We start from the raw sequence: 27540 nt of genomic DNA, 5'->3' as shown, positions 1-27540 counted from the left end.
GCTGTTCCCTGGGCAGTGTGCATCCCTGCTGCTGGGCTCTTGCCAGCTGGAGAGCCCTGGGCACTGCCCGCAGCCAGCGGGATGATGGGCTGGATTGACCGGATGGTCCCCCAGCCCCCAGTGCCCCATGTGACAGAGGAGACCCCTGTGAAGGAGCTGGAGACAGCTAAGGTCAGCAGGGAGCCAGCTTGGGGGGTGATGGGGGCACCATGGGCATGATGAGAGGTGCCTGGTGCCTCTGCATCCATCCCCAGCACTGCGGCACCCAGGGATGCTCCACAGCATCCGCAGGAGGGAGGGGGACAGGATGCATTCCTACTCTGAGCTGCTGGGAAGCAGCGGGAGGACGGGGAGTCCCTGGGATTCGCAGCCACCTTTGAACAGGGTCCCCTGTGCCTCACTCTCTGACACCTTCTGCCTTTTGCCCTGAAGGCACACACGGGAAAGGCTGGTGGCCCCACAGATGCTGCTGAGCGGGCACGCACTGAGGGTAAGGCCCACCGTGGCTCAGGCTGCACATCAGTGTCCCTTTACCCACCTGGCCCACTCCTGCCTGGCCTCCTGGGGGCTGCCAGAGTGGTGACAGGATCTTGCCTTATTTTCCCCTGCTGCCATGGAAGAAACGGACAAGAAAGTGACTTTTGTGGTCTCTGAGGACTCAAGTTCTGTGTTTGACAGGTACAGCTCCTGCACCCTTTGTGCAACATGATTTGCTTGGGATTTGGCTTTTTGTTGGGGGCTGGATGCCTTGGATGGCATTCCCAGCTTGACTCACACCCTTCCCTGGCAGTGTGGGGAGTAGTGTGCTCTCCTGGCTCTCCTATGGGCTGGAGAAGGTGATTCCCCAGCCAGCCCCAGCCCCAACTCCAGGGCTGCAGACACTCGGGAAGAGCTTCGAGACAAGCATCGACATTGCTGATGAGGTAGGAGACAGATCTGGGAAATGCTTTGGTGTATTTGACCTTCTACCTGTTTTTACCCTTTTGTCTTTTTTCCTTCTTATCATTCTCCCTGTGCTAACTGGGAGCACTAAACCTGCCCTGCATGGGTTCCTACCTTCATCATCCCTGGGGAAAGGGCAGGTGTCCCTCCCCACTCAGTGGGATGATCCCTCTGGGCTGTCAGCTTTTCAGACAATCTGTTTGGCTTTTCAGACAGAGGTCCAGGTCCTTGGGGATGAGGACGACGATGGTCTGGGTAAGGAGAGCTGCGAGTTTGTAGTTTGCAGCATCCTCCCACACCCCACCTCCCCGACTGCTGGTGCCAGCACTATTGTCCCCTTGCACTGGCTGCTGGGGGGACCTGCAGCTCCCAGCAATGCTGATTCCCCATGCCCACAGCAGTGCTGTCCTTGCAGAGATCACTCCCTTCGATGCTGAGGACGATGACTCCGAGGGTGAACCGGAGGCCGCCCCGCAGGAGTGGTGGGTGCCCAGGGGGGCTTGGGGGCTGCGGGGGGGCAGGAGGGCGCAGGATGAGCTCCCGAGCCTCTCCCAACAGGGCAGGAAACCGGGTGCTCAGCTGGCTGTCACACGGCTTCGAGAGGATTTTACCACAGCCAGAGGGGATGAAAAAGCCGGAGGTGAGCGCTGCCCAGCTCGGGAAGACTGGGGACTGTGGGGTAGAGATGAGAGTGGGGCGAGCTCCTTGCATTCATCCTCCTGCACACCCCAGCTGGGACTGTGGGGAGGAAAACCCCAAGGGAATTCAGCAGAGCAGAAAGAGACCTCTGGGTGCTGTCCCCGTGTTCCTCAACCCTGATGCAGGGAGGACCCTTCATTTGGGACTGACCTGCTGGTGTCTGGGTTGAATGGCTGCTGTCACGGCAGTGAGGCTGAAACCACAGTGGGTGGTGTGCAGGGCTGAGCATGTGGGTCCTCTTGGGGTGGGGTAATGTCCACCTGGGGAGGCCGGAGGCCGCAGGCAGTGCTCTGCCACCTCCGTCCGTCCCTCTGTCCCTCTGCAGACGGAGCCGAAGGAGAAGAGCGAAGGCGCGGTGGAAGGTGAGCGACCCATCCCCGCCCCGCGGTGCTGGCACTGCCCTGTCTCCGTGCCCAGGATCCCCACTGTGCTGGGAGGGACGGGACACAGGGCCCAGGGGTGGGGACACAGGTCCCAGGGGTGGGGACACAGGCCCAGGGGTGGGGACACAGGTCCCACCATCCCAGCACTGCCCCCACACAGCTCCTGTCCCCAGCTGCCCATGTCCTCGTCCAGGCAGGCTGCCAGGGAAGCCCCGAGGCCTGTCCCTCTGTTCGACATCACCCTCCCTGGCTTGCTCCACTTCCCAACCATTTATGACTGCCCCATTGCCTCTCCTCCTTCTTCTTCCGAATAAACCTGAGCAGGCACTAAAGGGACTAAAACCCAGGCCAAGTCCAAGTCCAGCTCTTCAGCCCCGCAGAGCACCCCAGCGGCACAGGAGGCAGCAGCAGCCCAGGGGACCGCCCTGAGCCCGCAGCTCGTGGCTGTGGACGGCGCCAGGTAACCCCAGAGGCGCCTTCTGCCGGCTCTGCTGGCCAGAGGGGTGGCTGATGCGGGAGCAAAGGCTCTGCTGCCCGTTCTAACAGGGGTTTCTTGTCTCCAGGATGTTCAGCTGGTTTGTCCAGGGACTGGAGAAGGTGATGCCACAGCCGGTGACCAGGGAGAAGCAGGACACACAGGTGCATACCTGTCTGATGGACAGGGAGAGAGCACGGGAACACCGCATCCCTGACAAGCAGGGCATCCCCTGCCATGCAGATGCCCCTAGAACAGTGCTGGGACCTGCTGTGGTTTGGGCTGTCACCAAGTTCTGTCAAAAGAACAAGTCCCCATGACCTGGTTAGCTGATGAAAGCCAACGTTTGGCTTCTAAGCAGCAAGAGATCCCATAGCATGTGCTTTCTTTACTGTTTCCTTGCCTTTCTGTGCAGCACTGGCTGGTGTCCAGGCTCTGGCCTCTCATGCAGATGTGGTCTCAGCTCTAAGGAGAACGAGCAGCAGCTTTACACAGCTCTCCTTTCCTTCCCTGGCCCCCAGGCAAATTCACTTACGTGCTCCTGCCCTGTACCATTGGGTGGGGATGATTGTGCCCATAGCCAAGGCATCCAACTTGCCACAAAAATGGGGTATTTAGGGTAAAAGGGCCACCTTTACTGAAAATGGGGTGTTGAGGGTAAAAATTAAGGGTTACTGAAAATAAGCAATGTCTCATGGTTCCCTTCTCCTCTTGCCAGGGAGTGGCCACAGCAACCTCAAGTCCCGTGGAACAAAGTAAGTGATGGCTCCATTTCTTCATGATGGTTTGATTGCCAAGCTCGTTATAGGCTTGGGTTACTGGGGAGAGGGGTCACGGGCACCTTTTATGCCCTGGTCTGCCCTGGTGCCAGCTTGGGAGCCCCTGGAATCCCCCAGGGCAGCCATGGGATGTTGTTGACGCTTGAGAAGAGGGAGCTGCTGTGGAGCTGTGGCATGGGCTTGGTAAAACTCAGGCTGAGGGAGTTTCCAAGTGTAGCATCCCACATCCTCTGGCCCTGGGTTAGTGCTGGTATCAAGGTCTGTCCTGAGCTGTGTTGGAGCTGGAGGGATTTGATCAAAGAAGTACAAGGGAATTCAAACCTGCTGCTTCCTTTCCCTCCTTTGATGTTTGCCAAGCCTGGTGTGAGATGTCTAGGAAGGTACCCCAGGAAAATGAAATGCTGGGATTTGATGTCTTAGAATGGAATCTGCATGGCTGTGGGAAAACCTGCAGGGTTCACACTGCTGTGTTCCTGTGGAGGGCATCAAGTACCAGCTCTGCAGGCAGGGGGGCTTGGCTCCCCACTGCAGCCACTTTGAGGGATGCTGGGCAAAATGCAGAGGCACAGCTGCCTCTGTGGATGGTCTGGGCAGGTTACACACCCCTGTGCAAGTGCTGTCCCTTGAAAAGAGTGGCTGGTTGGACTCTGGGAGCTCTGATGGGAGCAGGGACCCATTGAGGAACACGGAAAATGCACACCCCCAGGGATATGCTGGGAAGTTGCTCCAGCTGGCCAACAGCCCCTTGGCAGAACCTGAGAGAGGGAAACTCTGGGGGAAGGCATTTCTCCACGTGTTTGTACAAACTGGAGGCATGTGTGCTGCTATGGACCTCGGAAAGAGGCAAAGCAGGGATGCTGGGTGAGCACAGCCTTGGTGCCCGCTGGCTTTGGTGCCTTGAGGCATCTCCAGGTCACTTAACCTGCCCAAGGAAGGGAATGCTTGAGTCAGGCAAGTGACCTGCCCTAGCACCAAAGTGCCAGCACGCTCATTAATGTTTTCCTTCTCCTTTTGTTTCAGGGGGCAAAGGGGCTTAACGCCTCTGAAACAAACGGAAAACGAAGACCGAGGCAAAGCCGCCCTTCCCACACCCCAGTGAGACCAGCCTGAGGAGAAAGCACAGCTGGGGAGGAAAAGCAAAGGGGAATCTGCAAATGGTCTCTAGCTCCTTCCCAGCTGGGGCAGTGGGGACCCAAGGCTGGCACAGGGACCCAGTCCCAGGGCTGTCCCACTTGGCTCCCTCCTTGCTCTGGGAACTGGAGCTACTGGTTTTGCAGGATGAGGTCTGTGAGATGGGAGCTGTGATTTACAGGGTGGTAGAAAAGCATCACTCAGGACACCTCGGAGGCAGAAAGCCTCTTGCTGCAGTGTCCCAGCATTCCCGGCCCTCTCAATGCCCCCACAACATCTGAATATTCACCCTGAGACCCTCAGCTGAAATCTCCAGGCTTCTTTGAGTCAACTTCTGGCTCTGAGGTGTAATGTTATAAACCTCCTGAAGCTCTTGCCAGCTCCTTGTTGCTTTTCTTCCATGACTGACTGGATCTTCCCAGCAAGTGGAAAGGGCTCTGATTTGCAGCAGAAAATCAGGTTAATCTCTGGGTGAATAGGTAGGAGCTAATGGTTAAACATATTTGCCCAGGCTCTTCTTCTAAAAGACCTTACCCCAAACTCTCCTTATCCCCAGCTCTGGTTGCTCCCTCCCAAAGCTTACAGCTCCATGGATGCAGCATTAACTGCAGCAGCAGGAATATCCCAGCAGGGAGGGGATTTCAGGGCTGTCTCCAGCCCAGAGGTTGCAGGCAGGCATGGCCAGTGGGGTGGGAGCCCCTACACCCCAAGTTTTGGATACAGAGCTGGGAATAGGAGACTGGTTTGGGTTGTGAGGGACCTTTGAAGATGATCTGGTCCAACTTCCCCATTCTGGGCAGGGGCACCATCCATTAGACAAGGTTAGGCTCCGTCCAACCTGGCCTTGAACACTTCCAGGGATGGGGCAACCACTGTACACTATTCCTTCCTAATGTCCCATGTGAAACTCTTTCAGTTTAAAACTGTTGCCCCTTGTCCCTACAGACCTTGGTAAAAAGTCTTTTTCCATATTTTGGTTAAGGCCCCTGATGTATTGACAGGCCAGGTTAAGATCTCCCAGTGTTGCATCCCTTTAGGACCATCCAGGCAACTTTAACAATGAGTTGTGAGCCAAGAGATCACCCTGAGATCCATCTCCTGTGTTTGTAATGAATCTTGCATGTACCAGGACACAGTTTTAGTATTTACCTCATTTTCATATAATGTATCCAAAAGTCATGGTGTGCTTTAAAAGCCATTTCCCTGATTGCTGTCCCATGTTTTAATTCATGGAGATCCAGAGGGAATGGGCTAAAGGCATTGATGACACCTTGGGTTGGGTAAATAAGCCACAGACACGGCTCTGCATGGGCTTCCTGCCTTTCTGTAGCTCAGTTTGCACATTTCCTATTAGCTTTGCTGTGGACATGTAAGTGTTGCTGTCAGGCAGGCCTCAAAATAAACTGGTTTTGCAGTAAGCGGATGTGCTTCCTCCTGCTGTTTCTCTGGTGTGAGCCTGACGTGGTAGGATGGGGACCCCTGGGACACAGAGAGGGCTCATAATGGGTCAGACTCCCCACTCTGCAGCTGCCCTAAAGCCCCCAGTAACCTGCCATGGGTTTTCCAGTGATGCTGGGAAGTGACAAGGGCTGTGGAGGGTTCCTTTCCTGGGAGAGTGCTCAGAGAGGACAGGACACGGTGCTCGAGTGTTGTGATGTGGGCTCTGGGTGGGATCTTGCAGAACCAGAGCCCTTGGGCTGTACTAGGACAGCAATTCACAGGGGAAAAGGCTTTGGGCTCTTCCAGATTGCAAGGAGATACAAAATGTGGCCTGGAGATGGAGGTCACTGCTGGTGGAGCAGGGTCCATGTGCTGGGAAGCCAGCCCTCATCTGTGTGCAGAGGATTATAGCTTTCACAGAATCACACAATGGTTTGGGTTGGAAGGGTCCTTAAAGCAAAACCAGTTCCAACCCCTCTGCTATGGGCAGGGACATTTTCCACTAGAGCAGGTTGCTCAAGGTTTTCATGGGGTTTTGGCTGTGCTTGGAGCAAAATGGTGAATTTTCCTCTTCCTTCTGGCAATGGGGCCCAAGGCATCAGGGGCAGCACAGCTCAGGGGCAGCAGGGCTGCCCGGCTCTGTGCAGGCTGAGAGCTGCTTCAGCACTGCCCCATCGAGCAGAGGAAACCTGGGATCTGCCCTGGCCCTACCCCTGGCCTCTTGAGAGGCTTCTGTCACTTCATCACCTCCCTTTCCCCGTTCCTGTTTCAGTTCATGTAGCCCCTGGGGAACAGGAGGAAACCCATCTCGTCCTGAAAGAGATCAGTGATGACCAGATTGATGAGGAGATGATGGCCTGGGCTCACAAGGCTGAGCTGGAGGCAGATGCTCATCCCCTTCACACCATACAGGAGGAACCTCAGGAAGAAGAAAACAGGTAGGGGAAGGGAGATGCTGTTGATGGGCAGCTCTGTGTGTTCTCCAGTCACCAGTGTGGCTGCCATGGGAGGGGACAAGCCTGTCCCTGGGTATCCTCCCTTGTGAGGCCAAGGTGCCTCTTTCCAAAAAGGGGGCATCTCCCAATAGGGTCAAAAAGGTGCTTGATCAAATGTCTTTTTCTTCTGATGTCTCGACTGAGGCTAGGGCAGGCAGTGGCAGAGCCATGAGAGCAATGCTTACAGTGCCCTGCACAGGACAGGTGAGGGAGGCTCTGCTTAGGCTCCTGTAAGTAGGTTTTGGCCCCGAGGCAAGAGGCCTTGGACCTCAATCCCAGCAGTGGTGCCTGCAGCTGTAATGACATTCAGGAGTGGAAATTGTCTCTGTACAATTCACCCTTACTTCTGCCAAAATAAACCCCTGCTGAGGCTTTCCCAAGGGCTGGGCAGCGTGTTCAGAGCCAGGGGTGAGCTGTGTTGCAGCAGGGCAATGAGAGGGGCCCATGCATGCATGCCTGTGCTCACAGAGGGTTCCTGAGCTCCCCAAAATGCTCCCTGAGCCCAGCACAGCTGGGTGAGCACAGCAGCTCCCCCTCCCACACGGGCAGTGCTCAGCTTTGCTCAGCACAGGGGGTGCCCTGAGCCACACAGGCTCAGCAGAGCTCTCTGCTGCTCAGCCAGAAAACACGGGACACGCAGAGCTCCTCGAGTGGGGCTCACACCGACTGGGGGGATTTCACCTCATGAGTTTCTCCTTTCCAGATTAGGTCTGTGCTCCCCAAATACTGCCAAGAGGGAAGAGGAAAAAGAGGAGGATAAGGAGGAGAAGAAGAAGAAAGAGGAGGAGGAGGAGGAGGAGAGGAAGAAAGAGGAGGGCAGGAATAAAGAGGAGGAGGAGAGGAAGAAGGAAGAGAAGAGGAAGAAAGAGAAGGAGAGGAAAAAAGAGGAGGAGGAGATGAAGCAAGAGGAGGAAGATAGGAAAAAGGAGGAAGAGGAAAGGAAAGTAGAGGAGGAGGATAGGAAGGAGGAGGAGAGGAAGAAAGAGGACAAGGAGATGAAGCAAGAGGAGGAGGACAGGAAAAAAGAGGAAGAGGAGAGGAAGGTAGAGGAGGAGAACGGGGAAAATGAGGAAGGGGAGAGGAAGATAGAGAAGGAGGACAGGAAAGAGGAGGAGGACAGGATGGAGGAGGACAGGAAAAAGGAGGAAGAGGAGAGGGAAAAGGAGGAGGAGAAGGGGAAAAATGAGGAAGAGGAGAGGAAGAAAGAGGAGGAGGACAGGAAGGAGGAGGAGGCCAGGAAAAAAGAGGAGGAAGATAAGAGGAAGAAAGAGGAGGAGGATAGGAAAAAGGAGGAAGAGAAGAGGAAGAAAGAGGAGGAGGAAGACAGTAAAAAAGAGGAAGAGGGTGGGAAAAAAGAGGAGGAAGAGGAGAGGAAAAAGGAGGAGGAAGAGGAAAGGAAGAAAGAGGAGGAGGACAGAAAAAAGGAGGAAGAGTTGAGAAAAAAAGAGGAGGAGGAGAGTAAAAAAGAGGAAGAGGGCAGGAAAAAAGAGGAGGAAGAGGAGAGGACGAAAGAGGAGGAGAGGAAGAAAGAGGAAGAGGAGAGGAAGAAAGAGGCAAGGAAGAAGGAGGAGAAGAGGAAGAAGGAAGAGAAGAAGAAGAAAGAGAAGGAGAGGAAAAAAGAAAAGGAGAAGAAGAAAGAGGAAAATAAGAAAGAGGAAGAGAAGAAACAGGAGCAGCAGGAGGAGAGTGCAGAGTGAGTGGCTCCCGTTGCCTTTATAGCTTTGCTGGAAAGGAGCGTGATTGCAGCTTTTGTTTCAACTGCGTTCTCCAGCCGGAGAGGCCGAAACAGCCGCGGCAGAGCGGAGCTCCGAGCCCGGCAGGGGCTGGGGAAGCGCGGCTGTGCCGGGAGCGGGGGGTGCGGGAGGATGCTCGGGAAAAGCGGCTCAGCCCGGGGCTCGCTGCTGACGCGGCACCTGGCGACAGGCGAGTGTCTCCTGGCGACAGGCGATGTCTCCTGGCGACAGGCGATGTCTCCGGTGACACGGGCTCCATCTCCTCCGCGGCCCCTTTGCGCCTCCATGGAGAGTGGAGCCCCCACCTTCGGGAGATGGGCCGTGCTATTTAAACCATATCCATTAATTCAGGGCACCCGGGATTGTTTTGAGTGATACAGAGCTGAATGTAAAGACAGGATTATGTGTTGTGTCTGCAAATGCTGCTTCGTACAAGTAGGTACAATTTTACATTTTTTTCCTGTTGTAGAAAATAGCCGAGTTCTTGTCAGCTGTGGAAGGTGGTGGCTTTGGTCTAGATGGTATTGGGGGACATCTCTCTGCTCAGATTAGTAGTTTGCTCTGATTTCACATGAGATAAACGTTTAGGGATTTATTACATAGCACTACAATATTATTCTGTGGTAATTCCTCTAAAGTAGCTAGATTTTCAGGAAGAAGCTGAAAACACATGATTACTCAGTGTCAAACCCATATGTTTGTATTTCATCAAAATCTGTTCCTGGAGCTTCACTATAGAAACTTGAGCTTCAGTTGTGGGGTGAATGAGATGCTACTCCATCCCTCAACATGTTTGTTTACTGGGAAAAGAGAGAGACCAACAAGTTTTCTAGTTTAGGATAGAAAGATTTGTGATCACATTTGAAAGGAACATAATTTTAAATATTAAGGGGAGAAATTGTTAAAAATAACAAACCAAATATTTTAATGCATTCAGCTATCTTAAATTCTTCTCATTATCCCAAATCCCCGCTTTGCATTTCTTGCCAGGAAAGAGCAAATCAAGAGATAAATACACAGAGCAACATTTGAGGTGCTTTTATTTCAGTTACGAAATAATATTAAAGCAATAAAATCAATCTTGAGAGCCCTTTTGTCAGAATGGGGGAGCTGAGGTCTATGCTTGCTGCTGAAGGAAAAAATTATGTGTCCTGGTGGCATCTTGCACAGGCAAACGTGGGATTTGAATAATGCCTGTGGGAAAGCCTTGCCTGGAAATTTGGCTTCAGCTTTTTATTTGGCCCATTTTAATTATGTGAGAAATGATTATGCACAGGAGGAGAAACATTCTGCCTGGATCTTTCTGCCTCTGCAATTTTTGTTTATATACATGCACATGCAATGCCCTGCTCTATTTATGTGCCTCTCACCTGGTCTCACACTCAGTATTTTTTCCTCTCCCTTCCAGACCCCTGCTGCAGCCACCTTGTGTCCCTGCTGATGTGGGTGAAGCCTGCCCTGCCGAGGAGGCCCTCAGGGCTGAGCAGCTGGGAGAAGCTGAGATAAGGGATCTGGAAGGTGCTCTCGTGCAGGTTTGGCATCAATCCCTGCTTGGGCTCCGCTTGCAAAGAGCTCCTGCTGCCCTGCCAGAGCTGGGGCTCAGAGCTTCTCCAGGGGCGTGCAGTGCCCTGGGCTGGGCACTGGACATGATTCCCACCAAGATGCCCCCATCCCCAAAACTGGGGCAGCAGAAGTAGCTGTGGGTGGAGGGAGGGCTCCTTTCACCCTACAAAGTGGGCACTGAACAACAAGCTGAGAGCCGGGGGGGTAGCAGGGATATGGGGCATCCAGTCAAGCTTCAAAGCCTGTTCTTTTACTGACAGAAGAACAGGCTTTTTCTCCTTAAAATGGTTTTTTTTTCATTTTGAAGGTGGAAGTGGAGACAGCTGAAGCTGCTGAAATGGATGCTGAAGGTACAACCTGTAGCAGAATGGTGGCAAACTGGGGTGAAGCGAAGCAGGGGATGCAGTGCCTGGTGGGGGAGAATGGAGGGAGCTTCTCCTTTCCTGCTGGCAGGGAGCAGGCAGCTGATTTCTCTGCAGCGTGGGCCTGCAGGGGCAGTCAGGGCTCTTCACTGGGGTAAAACATCCTGTGGGAACAGCACAAAGGCAATATTGGCATTGTTTGGAGCTGGGTCTCAATGTACAATGCTTAGTGAATGTCCATTGCTTAGATGATAGAGCAATCCCTGATGTGAAATAAGAGTTTCTCCTTCAGCTGGAGAATGCACAGGGATAAAAAGTATTTTCTCTACCACTTCTCTCCATTTGGGAAACAACCAGTGGCATAAAACACATTTTAATGTAATGTTTTAGGAAGCAATGGTTGGTAATGAAGATTAGGAGGTGAGTTCCCATTGCAGCCTGACTGAGCAGAGGCACATCCTGGCAGAACTCCACTGACCTCAGGAAGCTCACAGGGAATGACTCGCCCTCACCCCTGAGATTCTCTGCATGCAGCCCTTGCAGAGGGGCAATGAGGCTAGAAAATGCTGATTTGTAGGAACTGTAGTGACAGGACAAGGTGTAATGGATACAGATTGAAAGAGGGGGAATTTAGGTTGGATTATTAGAAATTCTTCACAGTGAGGGTGGTGAGATACTGGAACATACTGCCCTGGGAGATTGTGGATGCCCCAACCCTGGCAGTGTTCAAGGCCAGGTTGGATTAGCCTTTGAGCAACCTGGAGTAGTGGGAGATATCCTTGCCCATGTGACATGCTCTTTAAGGTCCCTTCCAACCCTTAACCTTCCATGATTGCATGGAAAACACGTGGTGGGGTGCCCACAACTGCAGCCATGTGCCACCAACCCCTGCCAGCCGCGCGTTTCTGCCGCGCCACAACCACACCACCTCAAACAACCCCTCTGTGTTCTGTTGCAGCTTCAGATGCCTTGTCCTTTGCTTGAAGCTCCTAGCAGGCTCCTAGCAGCATGGCCAGGCGGGCCTGGGACATCGAGCTAGAGCGGCTGGTGCGCGCCGCGCCGCTGGCAGGCGGGGCCCGCTCCCCTCCCGGCCCCGGCGGGGCTCTAGAGCAGCTCCCCAATGTCCCCAGCTATCGAGGCGCCGCTGCCACCCCCGTCCCTGCCACCAGCGAGCCACAGGCTGGAGTGGCCAACCCCAATTTTTGCACTGAGGAGCAGCCCCCGCTAGGTATTAGAGGTGTTGGCTTTGACGACGGCCTCGCGTGGTTAGAGCGGCGCAGGGGGGTGGCTTCTGGAGCAGCTGCTTTGTTTTGTTGCTTTCTGGAGGGGGGGAGAATTAAAAAAAAAAATAAAAGCACGCTTCATGTTGCAGCACAGAGGCTGGGGAACAAAGTCCATGTGTTTGTCTGCTTCTGCCTCATCACTATGTGCCTTTTTAGCTAAGCCTAGAGAGTGTTTGCAAATGCTGTGTGTTTGGAGCTGCTCAGGAGAGCTCTCCTGGAGGATCTGCAGGCAGAGGGTGCAATATCACCACACACAGTCTTCTCTCCAGCATTTGCACAACCTGCTCGTACTAAGAGGAGAGGAAGCTGGAGGTTGGCTGTTCATGGCTTTCTGCCTTTTCTGCAGCTTTGCTTTGCTTTGTTTTTAACCAGCAAGCCAAATTCTGCTGCTTTTCCTTACATGCAACAGGATTTTAACTTTTTGCAACCCAAACAGGCCTTTTCTCAGGCAGTTAATCAAGTCACACTCTGATCCATTGCCTTCACATCGGCGTGAAGCAGAAGGAGGTACATGAGGTCTTTCAGATGTGTGAAAACCTTTCAGAAGAAACCCTGCAGGAATTGATTGTATTTTGTTAAATAGCCAAGAAAAGTGTCTGTGGGGTCTTGCCAAGGTAGCCCTCAGTGCCATTTCTCCTTTGTTCAACTGGCATCTTTCTTTAGCCACTATAAACATCCAACCTCACTGCTTCTAACCTTGCCTGTGGCAGGGAGCAGTTATTACCTCAGCGGAAGAAAGAAGCCAAAAATGCTCATTTAAATAGTGCCTTATTCTGCATGAAAAGCAAACACCGTGTGCTTCAGAGCTGTCACAATCCATACGTTTGCATTCAGAAGAACCGGGAGAATCTCTACACCCTGCAAACCCTGGGTTCCTGCACAGCACCTGCAGCTGGGAATCCTAATCTCCATTGTTTTCCAAACCACGGGAACCCGACACTCGGAGTAGCTGCAATCACTGCAAGCTGGACAAGCAGAAGGGGAGCAGATGGCAGTTCTTAGAATGTTAAAAACTGGGGAAAAATATATATATATATATATATATAAAGAACTGCTCCAAATGCTTAGGAGAAAGGAAGGCCAGGCAAGAAGGGAACAGAGGGAGAAGGAGAGTCTGTGGGGAGCAGTCCTGGCTGCAGGGGGGTCCTGTGCCCCCCTCACCTGCCATCATTGTCCTTCCCACGGAGCAGGTCCCTGCCCCGCCGTGCCGAGGAGGGACGCGGACAGCCCGGGCCGTGCTCTGCGGATCCACCAGCCCGCAGCTCCCGCCCTGCTGGCGGTGCCCGGAGCAGCATCCCCCAGGTACGGCCCTGCCCCTGCCTCCCCCAGGACAGGAACAGCCCTACAACCCCCCGGAGATGCTCATTCCAGCAGATCTGGACAGGGATGTGTGTGCAGCAGGGGAGATGGTCAAAGCCTTGCCTCTTGTTTGCTTTTTTAAATTAAATGGTTATATTTTGTTTAAAGCTTTTGTGGCCAGGGACAGCCCTGTCTGTGTGTCCTCCTGGAGATCGGCTTGGTCCTCAAATCCCATTTGTCACTCGTCCACCTGTCTCTGTTCCCAGATTCAGAACACACAGGGTCTATGTGCTGGATATGAGCCTCCGTTTTAAAAAGAAACAATTTTCTTTTTGTATTTTTGCTACAAGGGTTTGCAGCATGTCCCTCCTGGGTTTCTGCTTTCAGAGGAGTGGTGGAAGCCCCATCCCTCAAAGTGTTCAAGGCCAGGTTGGATGGGGCTTGGAGCTACCTGGTCTATTGGAAGGTGTCCCTGCCTACAGACTAAATGGTCTTTTAAGGTCCCTTCCAACCCAGATCATTCAGGGATTCTGTGCTTAGAGAGAGGGAGGATTAAAACTGGGCTTTAAAATTTGGGCTGGAGGAAGCTGATGGATTTTTTTCTGTTGTGGCATTTGGTTTTTTTGAGGCTCGTTCTTGCAGAGGATTCAAAATGAAAGCTAAACTGGATTTTTTTTCTGTGCTGAAAACCAGGTGCTGTAGTCATTCTCACTTGATAGTCTGGCTCTTTTAGTAAACAGACTCCAAGAGGAGCAAATAAAATGGCAAAAAATGTCCAAAATCCCAGCTATTTAAACTGGGACAGCAGGCTTCATGTAGAATACCTGCAGTGAAAATACTGACAGCATTAAACATATTTGTAGTTACACATGTGAGCACATAAACCCTTCTGCTGGCTCTCCAGGGAGTGTCTCAAAACAACAATGGGTATTTTTAAAAGCAAGGAACTCCTGTTCTCCTACATTACAAAAAATTAAAATTAATTATTGTGGACCAGAAGGAAAATGCTCATGTCCTGCTGGTGTTTCCAGAGGAAGAAGACATAATTCTGCATTGAGCAGTCACCTAGTTATCTCTAAATCCCTTTTACCTGCCTCAGTCTTATTTCCTACATGGCTCTGTGAAGGATTGGAGGGAATGTTGTTTAGACAGAGTCACAAAAGTCTCATTGCAAATGACCCACACCTAACTGGAGCCTGGAAGGAAGCTCCTGCAGGCAATGCCAGGGTGCTCTGGCTGATGCCATATGGGCAGGGACCCTGTGCGTGCCACATGTTCTAGTGCCCCTGGCCTCTGGCTGCAGCATTCCAAGGGCTCCAAAACAACAGCAAGGTTTAGGCTGTGGCAGGACCTTCATCCCAGCTGGCTGCTCACTGGAGGGGGTGTGTGATCTGACAGCCTGATGTGATGTTATCTGGGCTTGCTCAGGGGTGATGACAGGCCAGTGTGGTGCCCTGAGGGGACAGAGGCCAGGGAAGGGCAGCTGGAAAGGGGCAATGGAGATTGTCCTAACAACAATACAGAGCTTGGCACGACTGTTCCTCCAAACTGATGTTTTGGGAACCCCTCCATCCACATTTGAGAGTACTTTAACAGAGGGGTTTGTGGTTTTCCTCCACCCCTGCACTGGGCACTTGGGAAATGAAGATTCACCAGTCTTGTTCACCTGCTCCACCCCCCAGCAGGACACACCTGAGAGCCAGCGAGACTGAAGGTGGTGGTGCACAGCATTTGGCTTTCTTTGGGACATCTGTGATGGCAGGATGAGCTCCCTCAGCATCCTGCTTTCCCCTGCTCCACACACAGCACTGGGACAGTTTGTGCCATGGCCAGGGGGATCAGCAGTTGTTGTGGCAGGAGGCAATTTCTTCATCACAGCTAAAGTTCTGGACTTGGCTGCAGGTTTGCAAACCAGTCTAGATTTTTGCTGGGATTGCTATCTTCATATTCAGCTTCCCTTCTGACACCTCTCTTGCCCACATGTAAGGAAGTCATCTGAGAAACCCATCTGTGCCAAAGGGAACCCCCAGCTGTGTTAGGACACAACTTGTAGGTGTTGCTGGCGTTGCACTTTCCTTGGCTGCCTCTTGAAGTGCAGTGATGTGAAGCTGTGGCACTGGGGGCAAGCACAGGATGGTGCCAGGTACCCAAACTGAGTGGCAAAATGGGCCAGGTGGCTGCATGTCCATGGAGCCAAGGGCTTGTTGGTGCTCAGGGAGAAACGGGGCTACAGCAGGAAAGGAGATGGGGTTCAGTCCCATCTACCCCAGGACATGTCAAAAATTAGGGGAAACTGAGCCTAGTAGGAGAAGGGGGAATGGAAAACGGGTCACTCCTGGGAGGGAGGGGAGGCAGAGGAGCCAAGCTGATCCTTGTTTGCTGTGTTTGTGTCTGCAGGAGGAAGCAGCTGCTCCCACAGGATGGTCTGGACAAGGGGCTGGTGAGCCAATCCCCCAGCCAAGAGCTGGGCTGGGACGAGGAGCAGAGGGAAAGGTGAGTAATGGGCCCAGGGGCTCCAGGGCAGCCAGGGGCTCACATCCTGGGCCTTGGGTGGAAACAGCAAAGACCCCAGAAATGCTGGGATACCAAAGGGAGAGGGAACCATGCCACTGTGTTCTTCTCACCACAATACCCACCTAAACACAGGTAAATACTAATTCAGACGCTGTAGGTTAAAGAATGGCTCAAGGTTGAAGGCCAGGTTGGGATGGGGCTTGGAACAACCTAGTCTAGTGGAAGGTGTCCCTGCCCATGGCAGAGAGGTTGGAACGGGAGAAGCTTTAGGGTCCCTTCTAACCCAAACCACTCGAGGTTTGTATGATGCTGTGAGCCTGCCCTGGGCCTTTCCCACCCCCTGGAATGGCCACTGGAATGTTCCCACAGCCTGCCCGAGCGCATCGGCTCCGCCACCAGCCTGAGCAGCGCCGTCATCAACACCCGGCTCCAGGAGCTGGTGAGGCTCTTCAAGGAGAGGACTGAGAAGGTGAAGGAGAAGCTGATTGACCCCGATGTCACCTCAGACGAAGAGAGCCCTGTGGCATGTGAGTTCAGGTGGGGCTGGGGGTGTTTCCCTGGTGAGCCCCCAAACACTCTGTGTTTTCTGTGAGGCAGCTATTATATTAACAGCTTAAAGACCTTAAAAAAACCTGCAGTAGGAACATTTTTCTGCCCTTTGAAATAACTGTGTGGCCTCTCCCAGCTCCCATCAAGCCAGCACCTGCAGCAGCACCGGTGCCTGCCCCAGGGGGGGAGCTGGAAGGGGACAAACCCTCAGGGGATGACCATTACTGTGAGATGCTGTGCTGCACGTTCAAGCGCAGGCCCTGGCTGGACCACCTGAAAAGCTGCCAGTTCCCCAGCAGCATCGACCCCCTCACCAGTGAGTGATGGAGCACAGCCTCGTGCCTGGGCTGGGGACAAGCTGGTGGGACTGGGGGAGAGAGGGTGAGGAGGGGAGGAGAACTAAGCAAGAAGCAACTTAGTTTTTGCTAAAGCACAGAATTTTAAATTCCTTTGCAAGGCTTTCCTAAATACTTCCAGCTGTGGGTGTCAGGAGCATGACTGGGCATTCTGCTTTCCCTGTGGTGTGGATACCCCCAGAGAAAATGAAAATCACAAAAGAAGATTCCACTGCCTTGTAGCACCCCACAGAAGCCCAGCTCTTTCCTTAGTCTGTCATATTCCTCAAGCCTCTGTGCTCAGGCAGCCAGCCACCAGTTCAGCATGGCTGGAGGGGAAAAACAGGGAAGTTGGAGTTGTTGGAGCAGAGTGAAAGTAGATAGAGCTGAATGAGCAAAGTTAGAAGAAGCTTTCTGATAAAGCGTGGTGTGTTCTGTGACCAGGGGTGTTTCCTCTCTGCCAGAGCCCAGCTGCCACTAAACACTGTCACCAAGAGACTTCCTGCAGGCTTTCCTGTTGTGCTGAGGGCAGGTCGGGGTGGATTCACACAGAGGAGGGATGTCTGCCCAGCTGACTGTGCTGCTGTTCCCTGTGTGCAGATCTGATGTACGTGCTGTGGCTGTTCTTCGTTGTCATGGCCTGGAACTGGAATTGCTGGTTGATCCCTGTCCGCTGGGCTTTCCCCTACCAGACTCCAGCAAACATCCACTACTGGCTGCTGGTGGACTACCTGTGTGACCTCATTTATCTGCTGGACATCCTCCTCTTCCAGACCCGGCTGCAGTTCGTGCAGGGGGGGGACATCATCGTGAGTGCAGAGCACTGATCCCACCCTGGGGTGCAGCTTGGGGACCTCCCATCCCCATCACCCTGAGTGACACGGGGGCTGCTGGGCTCTGAACTGAGCTCTCCAAGCTCTCTCACCATGGCCATGGCCATCAGGGCTCTCAGAGACCACAAGCATCTCTCCTGACACGGGGTGGATAAACTGGCAGTCTTTTTGTCTGCCAAACACACCATTTTTTCCTGTAAAATCAGTTCCATCCTATCCAGAAACTGTGTGGTCTGTGGTTCCTGGGTAGGGATGCCTGCAGGGTGAGGTGCTCACTGACTGGCCCTGGCACAGCCGTGTGGTGCCAACCTTGGGCATGGGCGTAACAAACTCTGGGGTTAATTTTCAGGAGCACGCCAGGCAGGCTGCATTAGCAATTGCAATCTGAACACAGATCACATGCCTGAGATAAGGGAAGCCCTTGATTTCATTTCCATATTCAATTAAACAAACCGTGAAAAATCACACCTTGAGGGCACAGCCTTCCCATGGCCATGCAGATGCTCAGACAGGCAGTTCCCCCTGCAAATGCTGATTTTTGTGGTGCTGGCACTGTGATGTGCTTTTCCTGGGATGCAAAATCAACACATGATGTTGGATGTCCCAAGACCTCTCTGTTTGCTCTTCTCCTCTTTCCAGGGACAAAGGGAGCATCTTCCCTGTTGTGGTGCAGAGGAGGAAAGCCAAGCTTGACCCTGTTTGTCCTTTCTCTAAGCAATAATCAATATTCCTCTCTCTCTCTCCTTCCTGTTCCCCACCAGACTGACAAGAAGGCCATGAAAGAGAATTACCTGCGATCACAACGCTTCAAGGTTTGTCAAAATGCTCTTTATTCTTCTGAATATTTAATCTGCCCTGTGGGCTGCAGCCCCACCCCAGTGCTCCTGCAGGTCCCCACAGAGGTTTCTCCCTGTGTGGATTTCAGATGGATGTGCTGTGCCTCCTGCCCCTGGATTTCTTCTACTTCAAAGTGGGTGTGAACCCGCTCCTGCGCTTCCCTCGCTGCCTGAAGGTGAGTGAGAGCTTACAAAGGCAGGCAGAACAGCAGCTGCAGAGGACCTGCAGGGGGCCTGTGCTGGTTGAGGCTTGTCAGACTCATCAATGGTGACAGGAGGATGATAAAATGGAGGGAAGTTCTGTCCCAAAGGCTTTGCAGGGCTGTTGGTCAAACCCTTCATTTCAATCCTACTCACGTTTGACCAGAAGGGCACTTATGGATGGAGATAAATCTCTCTGTGGCAGTCCGTGCTGCAGAGGGGCTGCAGGAGGGAAATGAGGGGCAGAGGGGTTTTATGGGGAGGTGATTCTCCCACCAGAGAAGCTGGAACATGCAGCTCTCCTTCTCCCCACAGTACCTGGCCTTCTTTGAGTTCAACAACCGCCTGGAGGCCATCCTGACCAAGGCATACATCTACAGGTGAGGGGCATGGGGGGAAGGAGGGAACATGGAATTGCAGTTTGCCACGGGGGAGGGAGGTTCACTTCATTCTGCACTTGTTCTGGGTCCCTCATTTATTTCCCTGCTGTGCCTGGGCTGGCTGACATGGACTTTGGCTGATGTGGGACATCAGGGTCCCAAAGCCTGCACGGGTAGGATCACCTCTCTCCAACCCACGGGGACAGACAGGGGTGCTGGCAGGGAAGGAGAGCCATCAGCAGATAAACTGCTTTTCCTGGCCCTTCTGGAGCTGCAGGAGCAGCAGGGTTGGGCTGCTCTGTGATTCCTGCACTGGCAGGACCTGCATGGTCACCACTGATCCCAGGGGGGAGCCTGGCGTCTTTCTCCAACAGACATCAACTCCCCTCCTGCTCTCTCCTGGGTTTTTCTGCAGGGTGATTCGGACCACTGCCTACTTACTGTACAGCCTGCACGTGAACTCCTGCCTCTACTACTGGGCCTCAGCCTATGAGGGACTGGGCTCCACCACCTGGGTCTACGATGGGGAAGGAAACAGGTACAAGCCAGGGCTGGGGGTCTCACGTAGCACAGCCTGCTGCGATGAGCTGGAGCAATAAGGGAGGTGTTGGGATGCAGCTGGATCCATAAAAACTCCTGAAGCAAAGGGCTGGGAGTGCCAAGAGAAGATGTGGAGCCAGGGAGAGTGACAAGGATGGGAGGGGTGGGATGTGCAGTAACACACAATGCTGCAAGAGGAGGCTGCAGCTGGGCAGAGGTGGAAAGCAGTGGCAGGTGGAAGTGGCTGAAGAAGTGGGATCCTGGTGCTGGGAAGCAAAGGAATGCTCCCTGGCCAACCAGGGCTGAAGTATGAATCCTGTTCCTGCCTGTGTTGACTGCTGCCAGGTTGGGATGGAGGAGTGACACCGTGGGTCCTTGTGCCCTGTGTCAGGTCCCCCAGACCAGCCGGGGTGTGAGATGGGGACAGTGGCCAGCCCTTCTCCTCACCATGGCTATTTCTGTGCTAAACATCCCCTGTGCTGTCAGTGATTGATGCTACAGGCAGAGTCCTTGGCTCACAAGCTGAATGCCCACACCTGTGCTAATGTTGCTGCTAGAGAGTTATTTTGTATGATATACAGATCTGTGGCCATCTTCAGGCAGAAACAAAACACCCAAGGGCATGCTTAAGACCAGGGAATCAGGAATTCACTTGGCTTCGCCTAAATCCCATGCCAACAATTTGCTCACAAACACATTTTTTCTCCTGATGATTTCTAAAAGTGTAAATGTTGCTAAAAAGATGTTGCTGGTTTATGGGAAAGCTGTGAGGAGCAGAAAACAGGAGTAACCAGAGCAGCTGAGGCTCTCAAGTGGAGGTTCCTGGAGGGACCATTGGTTCCCCTGCTCCTGTAGCACCTCCAGAAGCACCTGCAGGTGTGGAGGGGAGCCTGAAGCCCTTCAGTTTTTCCCTTTGTTTCTTTTCCCATCCATAATTACTCTCAGCAGGCTCTGGCTTGCCATGGCCAGAGGCCATGAGCTCAGTGCTGGGGGTGAAACAGAATTGCCTTCAGAGCTGCCTCCTTTCTCCTCCTCTCCTCTTCTCCTCCTCTCCTCTTCTCCTCCCAGCTACATCCGCTGTTACTACTGGGCAGTGAAGACCCTGATCACCATCGGGGGCCTGCCAGACCCCAAGACACTGTTTGAGATTGTCTTCCAGCTGCTCAACTACTTCACAGGCGTCTTTGCTTTCTCTGTCATGATAGGGCAGGTGAGTTGGGAGACAGGGGGGATTTACAGCCTCAGCTGGGGGTGCTTTTGGTAGGTTTGATCCACAGGTTTGCTTCTCTGGGTTTGTTTGCCCCATGGGAAGACCTGCTCAGGATTGGTGCAAGACAAAAATGATTTGGCAGATGCTGCTAGGGCTTGGCTTACATGCTTAACCTGCTGATAGATAAGTGACAGCAACTTAAAGTTCTCCTCCACCTCTTCCATTTAGATGAGAGACGTGGTTGGTGCTGCTACTGCAGGGCAAACTTATTATCGGAGCTGCATGGACAGCACCATCAAATACATGAACTTCTACAAGATCCCCAGAACTGTCCAGAACAGGGTGAAGACATGGTACGAGTACACGTGGCACTCTCAAGGCATGCTAGGTGAGGGTGAACACTAGAATCTCATGTTTTGCTGTGGTTGCTCTGCAGAGCTGAAGTGTTACTGTCAAATAGCACTACAGTCTGGGGGTGGAGGGTGGCTTACTTTACTCTTCAGTATAGGGGCTTGTTTGCCCACCTACAGAGTTTACAGACAGCAACTGGGTCACAGCACTCTGAGTCCAGTGTCCCACATGCCCTGGAGAGAGGACAGTGACTGCCAACCACTGGCCAGAGTATGTCCAGCAGCAAAGCCACCAGCTCACCCCACCAGTGTGTCATCAGGCAGGAGCAGAACCTCTGTACCCACCCTCATGGACGAGAAAAATGCTGACCTGGGCTCTATGGTCTGTTTCTGAGAGCCACCAGGGCAGGGATAATGCAAAGGGTGATTTTCCATCACACTTCAGATTTAGACCTGCAGGTTGCTGGGTGGTAAGAGGCTGGAGGAGACCTTTCTGTGTGAGCTGGCTCCTGCCCTCTGCCCCCAGAACGTGAGCTGCTTTCCCACTGCCACATGCTCTTGGATCAAGTGTTGGAAGCAGCCACTTTTCTGCTCTGTCTCACAGACGAGTCCGAGCTGCTGGTGCAGCTGCCAGACAAGATGAGGCTGGACATCGCCATCGACGTGAACTACAACATCGTGAGCAAAGTGGCTCTTTTCCAGGTACCCTCTGCAGAACAGGCCCTGGCTGGCACTGCCTGCCACACCAGCACAGACTGATGCTGGCCTGTTTTGGCTCTGTTTGGGCTCAGGGTTGTGACAGACAGATGATCTTCGACATGCTGAAGCGGCTCAGATCAGTGGTCTACCTGCCCAACGACTTTGTGTGCAAGAAGGTAATGAGATGTTTGGAAGTCATGGCCAGGCTGTGCAGGGCACTAGGGGAAGCCAGGACACCTCACAGGGAGGGAATTTGGAGCAAAACCACCCTCGGTTGCAGCTGGTCTTGTACAAAGTCTGACCTCTTCTGTGCAGCAGGAGAGCAAGGGGAAGCTTGTTGGAGTCTTTGGGATGCTGAGATGAGAATGCTCAGCAGTGTGACCATCAAGACATTTTGGGAGCTGGGAAAGGGCAGCACGGTCATGGGGATTTCCAGCAAGATGCTGCTTAGGGCATCCACGAGGCATCCCTGTTCCTGGGCATCCCACCCAGCTGCCCTCTCCCCTGCAGGGAGAAATAGGCCGGGAGATGTACATCATCCAGGCGGGCCAAGTGCAGGTGCTGGGGGGACCCGACGGCAAATCCGTGCTGGTGACTCTCAAAGCTGGGTCTGTCTTTGGGGAAATCAGGTGAGTGAAGCATTTTTAGGGAGCTGGGGAGATACAGCCAGTGGGCTTTGGGTGAGGAGGGTGGGACCTGGAAGGATCAGCAGCATCCCAATTAATCTTTGTGACTGGGAGCTGTGAACACTGGGCAGCGGCTGAGACACAAATTACAGCTCTCCTGCTGCTCTTGTCATCGTGTTGTCTTCTGCCTGGGGAGCTGGTGACAGTAATCAGAGGAATATGGATGGAGGAATGGGTGAATTGATCAGAAAAGGTGTTTCACAAATGCAGTCTCCCAGTCATTGATCCACCCCTTTTATGGGAATGAAAAGCCCTGTACCAGTTGGTAACACAACAATACTGCTGCCTCCCCACAGCCCAGAACACACCAGACTGGTGTAAAACGCAATATTTAACCCTTCAAACCCACAAATAATTTTTATATAGTATTCCATGCGAGGTGTCCCTTTATCATTTTTTTAAAATTGTGCATGATAAATTCCATCAGGAGTGAAAATTAAACTCTGAGTCCCCTGAAAGAGAGAGGTGGGGGTGTGTAAAGGAGATTTGATGTTCTGAGCCTGCGAACAGAGGTGTTGATGGCTTGCATTGTCTCTCCCAGCTTGCTGGCAGCAGGAGGGGGAAATCGCCGCACAGCAAACGTCGTGGCCCACGGCTTCGCCAACCTTTTCATTCTGGAGAAGAAGGACTTGAACGAGATTTTGGTCCATTACCCGGAGTCTCAGAAGCTGCTGCGTAAGAAGGCCAAGTGCGTGCTGGGCTGCTGCTTTCTAACCTGAGGGGGTTTAAAAACAGCATGGCCTGGGCTTCGCGGTCTCAGGGGAGTTTTCTGTGTGTGTGAAGCCCCGGAAAGCTCCCGCAGTTCCCGCTCCGGAGGCGGCTCCGCTCCGACTGGGGCTGCGCTCCCTCGGCAGAGGGCACCCGGGCCCCGCTGCCAAAATTCGCCTCTCAAATGGGTGGAGCATGGCCAAAGTGCCTTCGTTTAGAAAAAAAAATCTATGAAAAGATCCGTTTTAGTTCTTAGCGTCGCTTAGATTTGTTATTCTGTCCTCCCTAAGGCACGTAAAGATCCTCGTCCTTTTAACGCCGGGTTTCTGTGCATTACAAAACCCAGCTCACAGAACGTGTTCCCGGGCTGACATCACCTCTCCCTTCCCGTGCTGCAGGAAAATGCTGAAAAGCAACAGCAAACCCAAAGACGAGAAGGGAGGGCCCCGAGAGCCGCTGATCATCCCCCCGAAAGCCGACACCCCGAAGCTGTTCCAGGCTGCCCTGGCTGCCACGGGCAGGATGGGGGACAGAGGGGCGCTGGGGCGGCTCCGCTGGCGGCTGAGGGAGCTGAAGGCGATGCAGGAGGCGCAGGTCAGCACGGGGACCATGGCAAATCTGGTCTTGCTTCCTTACATGCCAAGCGTGCTCTCCCCACCACCTATAGAGGGGTTAAAGTGCCTTAAAGGATGTTGCAGGCATCAAGGGGCGAGGCAACATCTTGCACAGACCTTTGGGGGAATGCCAGTGTCCCACAAGGGTTTGTTTTGCTATACAAAAGGGAAATACATTGAATTTTTGGCTACCTGTGCTAAGCCTGAGTCTAATTTCTAGCTAGGCTACAGCCACAGACAAACAAATGTCTCTTCTGTCCTGCAGAGGCAGAGCCCCTCGTAATTAATCAATGTACTATGTAAATGTAATATAAACAATGTACTGGCAGGGGCACCCAGCACCCACAGCCCAGCTGATGTGTCAAAGCTTTCCCCAGGTGGCTGGGGCAGAGGTCTCTGCAGAAGGCAGTGCCATCCTGCCACCTCTGCATGAACCCCTTGCTTTTTGTCATGAGCAGCTGGAAAGGAAAATGGCCCTGTCCTTTTTTTTTTTTTTTCTGTCTCAACTAAACTTGTAAGGAAAATTTTGTCTCTGTGCAGACCTTGTTACTAATCTCAGCATGGAACCAGGCACACTTATCACATCTGGATGTGTGGAGGGAGGGGAGAGAGGAGCTGATAGGGAATGTGGTGGCCTTGAGGCTGAGTAAACACCAGGCTGATGCCAAGCATAGCTGCATTTCTGCAGTCCTTCAGAGGCACAGAGGCTCCAAACAATGTGGTGTTTAACATTAATCCATAACCAGTTAACAGCAGCAGTGAACAGTGGCACTGAGGGCTCTGAGTGAGTGAAAACAAGCCCAGTTGCTGAAGGGTGCCTGTATTGGGAACTAACCCCACTAAGGGGTGAGCAGCACCCTGCTAACATCCCACATCCATGGGGCTTCTAAGGCTCCTCTCCTAAGGAGGACAGGGCAGTCTGGGGCTGCTCCCTCACAGCAGCACTGGTGCTGTGTTTGGCCAAGACCAGCCCCTCCAGAAGCTTCAGGAGCAAAACAAGATTTGGTTCAGATGTGAGAAAGCTCTGTTGTGCTCCTCTCTCTGTGTTTCTCAGGACATGCAGGACATAACCCAGCAGCTCCTCCTGCAGGGAGCATCTCTGACACCAAGCTGACACCCCAATGCAGAGACCCCGAGATGGAACACAGAACACATGTCCAGCTTTGCCATGTTAGGGGTGGTGGGCAAGGATCTGCTAAGGTTGCTTTTGCCTCTTTTTTTACTTTTTATTGCAGGGTTCCAGTGTCAGCCCAACCCCACCAAAATCACCAGTGCACCAGAGATCACCTGTCACATCCCACAAAGCACAAACCCGCCTGGGAGAAGAAATATCCTCAGAATCTTCTGATCATTCAGTCACCATTCGTGTGATTCCCACAGCAAAAGAAGATGAGGAAATCCTTGCTGCTGAGATTTCAGAGAAAGATGAAAAAAAAGAAGAGAAATGAAACAGCAGCAGGTCCCGGGGCAGGCGTAGGAGTCAGGCAAATGCCTGGGCCAGCAGATTTTTGTTGTTAATGATTTCCATGCAGTGCCTGTAGGTTTTGCTATGTGCTGTGGGTAGGATCTGCCTCTCTCTTCTGTCCAGACCCTCAATCACTGCTAATAAAACCCTCTGCCATTTGACCCAGAACCATAAAAGGTTTCTATGCTCTGCAGATCCCTTGAGCACCTTTATGAATTTCCCACTAAATCTCGGTCAGCCCTCTTGCTTTGAAATCCAGCCTTGTGGAGGGAGAGCTATGGAAAAATTGCTTTTTATGGCTCTGGATGGTTAATGAGTGTTCAGACAAAGCATGAAGAGTTATTCACCTCTGACAGCTGAGTCACTGCTTGGCTAGAAACAACCAAGGGAAGAAAAACAACAAGGTTTCTCTGTTGGGCTCAAGGCTGACAGCAGCAGTGGGGAGTGATTCATCTGAAAAGGATGTGGACTATGCTCACAGGCCAAGCATGGAGCAAATCAAGCTGCCCTGAGAATGCCAAGCTCTGTCCCCAAGTGTGCAGATCTCAAGATGCTTGAGGGTCCCTACGTGGTGCCAAGACCACCTTGGTTTTGCCACTGGAAGAATTCTTGCCAGCTGTCCACCTTGGGAAGGTGGTGGACTCTCCATTACTGGGGGTTCTTATGCAGAGATTTGGTGAGCATCTTTCAAGGATAGAGAAGGGCAATCCTGGATGAGCTGTTCCTGGAGTTCTTTTCCAGCCTTGGGATTTTTCTGTGCTGCCACTGCTGGGAGGGGTAAACAGAGAGCAGCAGGGAGAAGCTGAGTTGATTCTCAGCTGGGAAGGGAAAGAGAAGTGCAGTAAGTGCTCTCCTCTCTCAGACAGTGTTTCAGAGTCAGCTCAGAGCCTGTAACGTGCCAACAAGTGCACGAGCATGCAGGTGCTCCCCTGCACTCATTGCTGGACCTCAGTGCCATCCACAATTCCAGCAGGAAATTTCCAGCCTATCAGTCACTTCAGACTGGCCACATTTCCCAGGGGGAGAGAAGCCACAACAACAAAACCACACAACAACAACAAAACCCAACAGGATAGATGTTAGCATTAGTTAACAAAGTCTTGCTTTCTTTTAAATAAATTTAATGACCTCCACTATACTGCAGGAGGGTCTGAAGCCATCACATTGCAGGGTAGAGTCTGCACTCACCCAAACCTTCCTGAATATTTCTCATCCTCAGTCATTTGCAAGTGGTTTCCTGCCAGGTGGAAGATTTTGAGGGGGAGTGCAAAGTTGGGTTTGTTTTTTTTTTTTTTTTTTGCACTCCCTAAATATTTATATAATCAAACCAGGAAACATGCAAAAATCAAACTGGGGCTCTGATTTGCTGCTATGATTTAATATTCTTTGGAAAAAGCATTTAAATAAATAGTGGGCTGTAATTGCTCTCGTAATTCACTATATCTACAATAAACACCACGTAGATTACCATTCACTTGCTGTGGATTTATTTCAACATTCCAGCTGTTTTCCAACTTCTTGCTCACTCATGCACTGACAGACACAGAAAATCCTCACATGCAGTTCAGATTTCCCAATAAATAATTGAGAGGCTCAGAGGTCACATAATACTGGCAGTAGAATTGTAATTTGCCTTTAATCACCAAGAGGAGGTGAAGAAAAGCTTTTTTAAATAGCAAAGATTGCTTGAAGATCTTAGTTTTCAACACACAAGCATGAGATGGTGATGGATACACAACTGGTAATTCTGGAACCATGGGGAGATCTGAAATTATCCTTCTCTGTGATCTGTTTATGGTTTTAATTCTTTGGAGAGATTATTCTCTGGGTAATAATTAAGGTCAAGGTAGGGCTAGACTTGCAGGCTGGGCTGGGGAGTTGAGCTCAGGTCTGTTTGCTCTGCAGGGTTATTTAGAGATGACAGAGGACAGAGACTTCAGTGCCTCTTGTTTTGGGGGTTGCCATGGATTGGCTTTCTTCTGTTGAACTTTTAAATTCCATTCCTTTACCAGTTTTGCTGTATTTGCAATGAGCTTCCTTTGCATTGGTTCCAATAAATATCTTGCAGAGGACACTCCTCACTTGGTGATCCTTCCACTGCCCTTGGAACACTCCTGATGGATTTGGTAACACTCCATGTACCTTTACTGCATTTCCTATTAGCTTTTGCTCATTCCTCTTGATGTCCTTAAGCCTTGGGTCAATCTGATATGAGATTCTCTCATAATATTAATGCAGTACGTGGGGAATCTTGACAGGCAGCTGCTCATTGCCATAGAAACCAGGTCTTCTTGCAGTGATTTTTAGCTGTTGCTGCTTTTTACTTAAATAAGTAGAATAGAGAAGTGCCAGAGGAAGAAGAAGAGCTTGTCTTTGGAGCTGTAGGAATGTGGCAGGCTTTGCCTCACTGTCACCACCAGCATCTTTACTGGAGGATTTATATATACTGTTTATATATTTTTTTAATATACTGGGGGTGTATTCATATCCCTCATGGCCTGTGTCTTTCAGAGAACTGATGCTGATTCAATGTTCT

At 52.1% G+C, this 27540-nt stretch overlaps 1 protein-coding gene and 1 long non-coding RNA gene across 2 annotated transcripts; both read left to right on the top strand.

Moving 5' to 3' along the window:
* The first annotated feature begins 81 nt into the window (after window positions 1-81).
* On the top strand, window positions 82-27540 carry CNGB1 (cyclic nucleotide gated channel subunit beta 1). The gene is made up of 31 exons (XM_063411083.1): window positions 82-171; window positions 587-678; window positions 791-923; window positions 1155-1197; window positions 1358-1424; window positions 1501-1582; window positions 1967-2003; window positions 2349-2484; window positions 2588-2673; window positions 6622-6787; window positions 7548-7632; window positions 8616-8767; window positions 9986-10109; window positions 11499-11730; window positions 12976-13087; window positions 15482-15577; window positions 15968-16125; window positions 16284-16463; window positions 17083-17291; window positions 18077-18127; window positions 18241-18327; window positions 18668-18732; window positions 19148-19270; window positions 20341-20482; window positions 20711-20870; window positions 21437-21534; window positions 21624-21707; window positions 22042-22160; window positions 22759-22905; window positions 23324-23519; window positions 24775-27540. Exons 1-31 carry the CDS (start codon window positions 82-84, stop codon window positions 24985-24987), a joined length of 3765 nt encoding a protein of 1254 aa, XP_063267153.1. The 3' UTR covers window positions 24988-27540.
* On the top strand, window positions 10067-11721 carry LOC134557524 (uncharacterized). Its single transcript, XR_010082058.1, has 3 exons — window positions 10067-10109; window positions 10448-10490; window positions 11461-11721. It is a non-coding gene; the product is annotated as an uncharacterized LOC134557524 (long non-coding RNA).

This window comes from Prinia subflava, chromosome 13 (assembly GCF_021018805.1).
Source record: "Prinia subflava isolate CZ2003 ecotype Zambia chromosome 13, Cam_Psub_1.2, whole genome shotgun sequence".
Taxonomy (NCBI): Eukaryota; Metazoa; Chordata; class Aves; order Passeriformes; family Cisticolidae; genus Prinia; species Prinia subflava.
Note: the sequence above shows the minus strand (reverse complement) of the source record. Positions and strands in the feature narration are given on the sequence as shown.

Excerpts from the sequence above, each read along its gene's own strand:
- CNGB1 (XM_063411083.1), top strand. The coding sequence starts at position 82 with ATGATGGGCTGGATTGACCGGATGGTCCCCCAGCCCCCAGTGCCCCAT. Across the intron at positions 1,425-1,500 it reads GAGGCCGCCCCGCAGGAGTG|GGCAGGAAACCGGGTGCTCA; the intron begins GTGGGTGCCCAG and ends CTCTCCCAACAG. Across the intron at positions 21,708-22,041 it reads ACGACTTTGTGTGCAAGAAG|GGAGAAATAGGCCGGGAGAT; the intron begins GTAATGAGATGT and ends TCTCCCCTGCAG.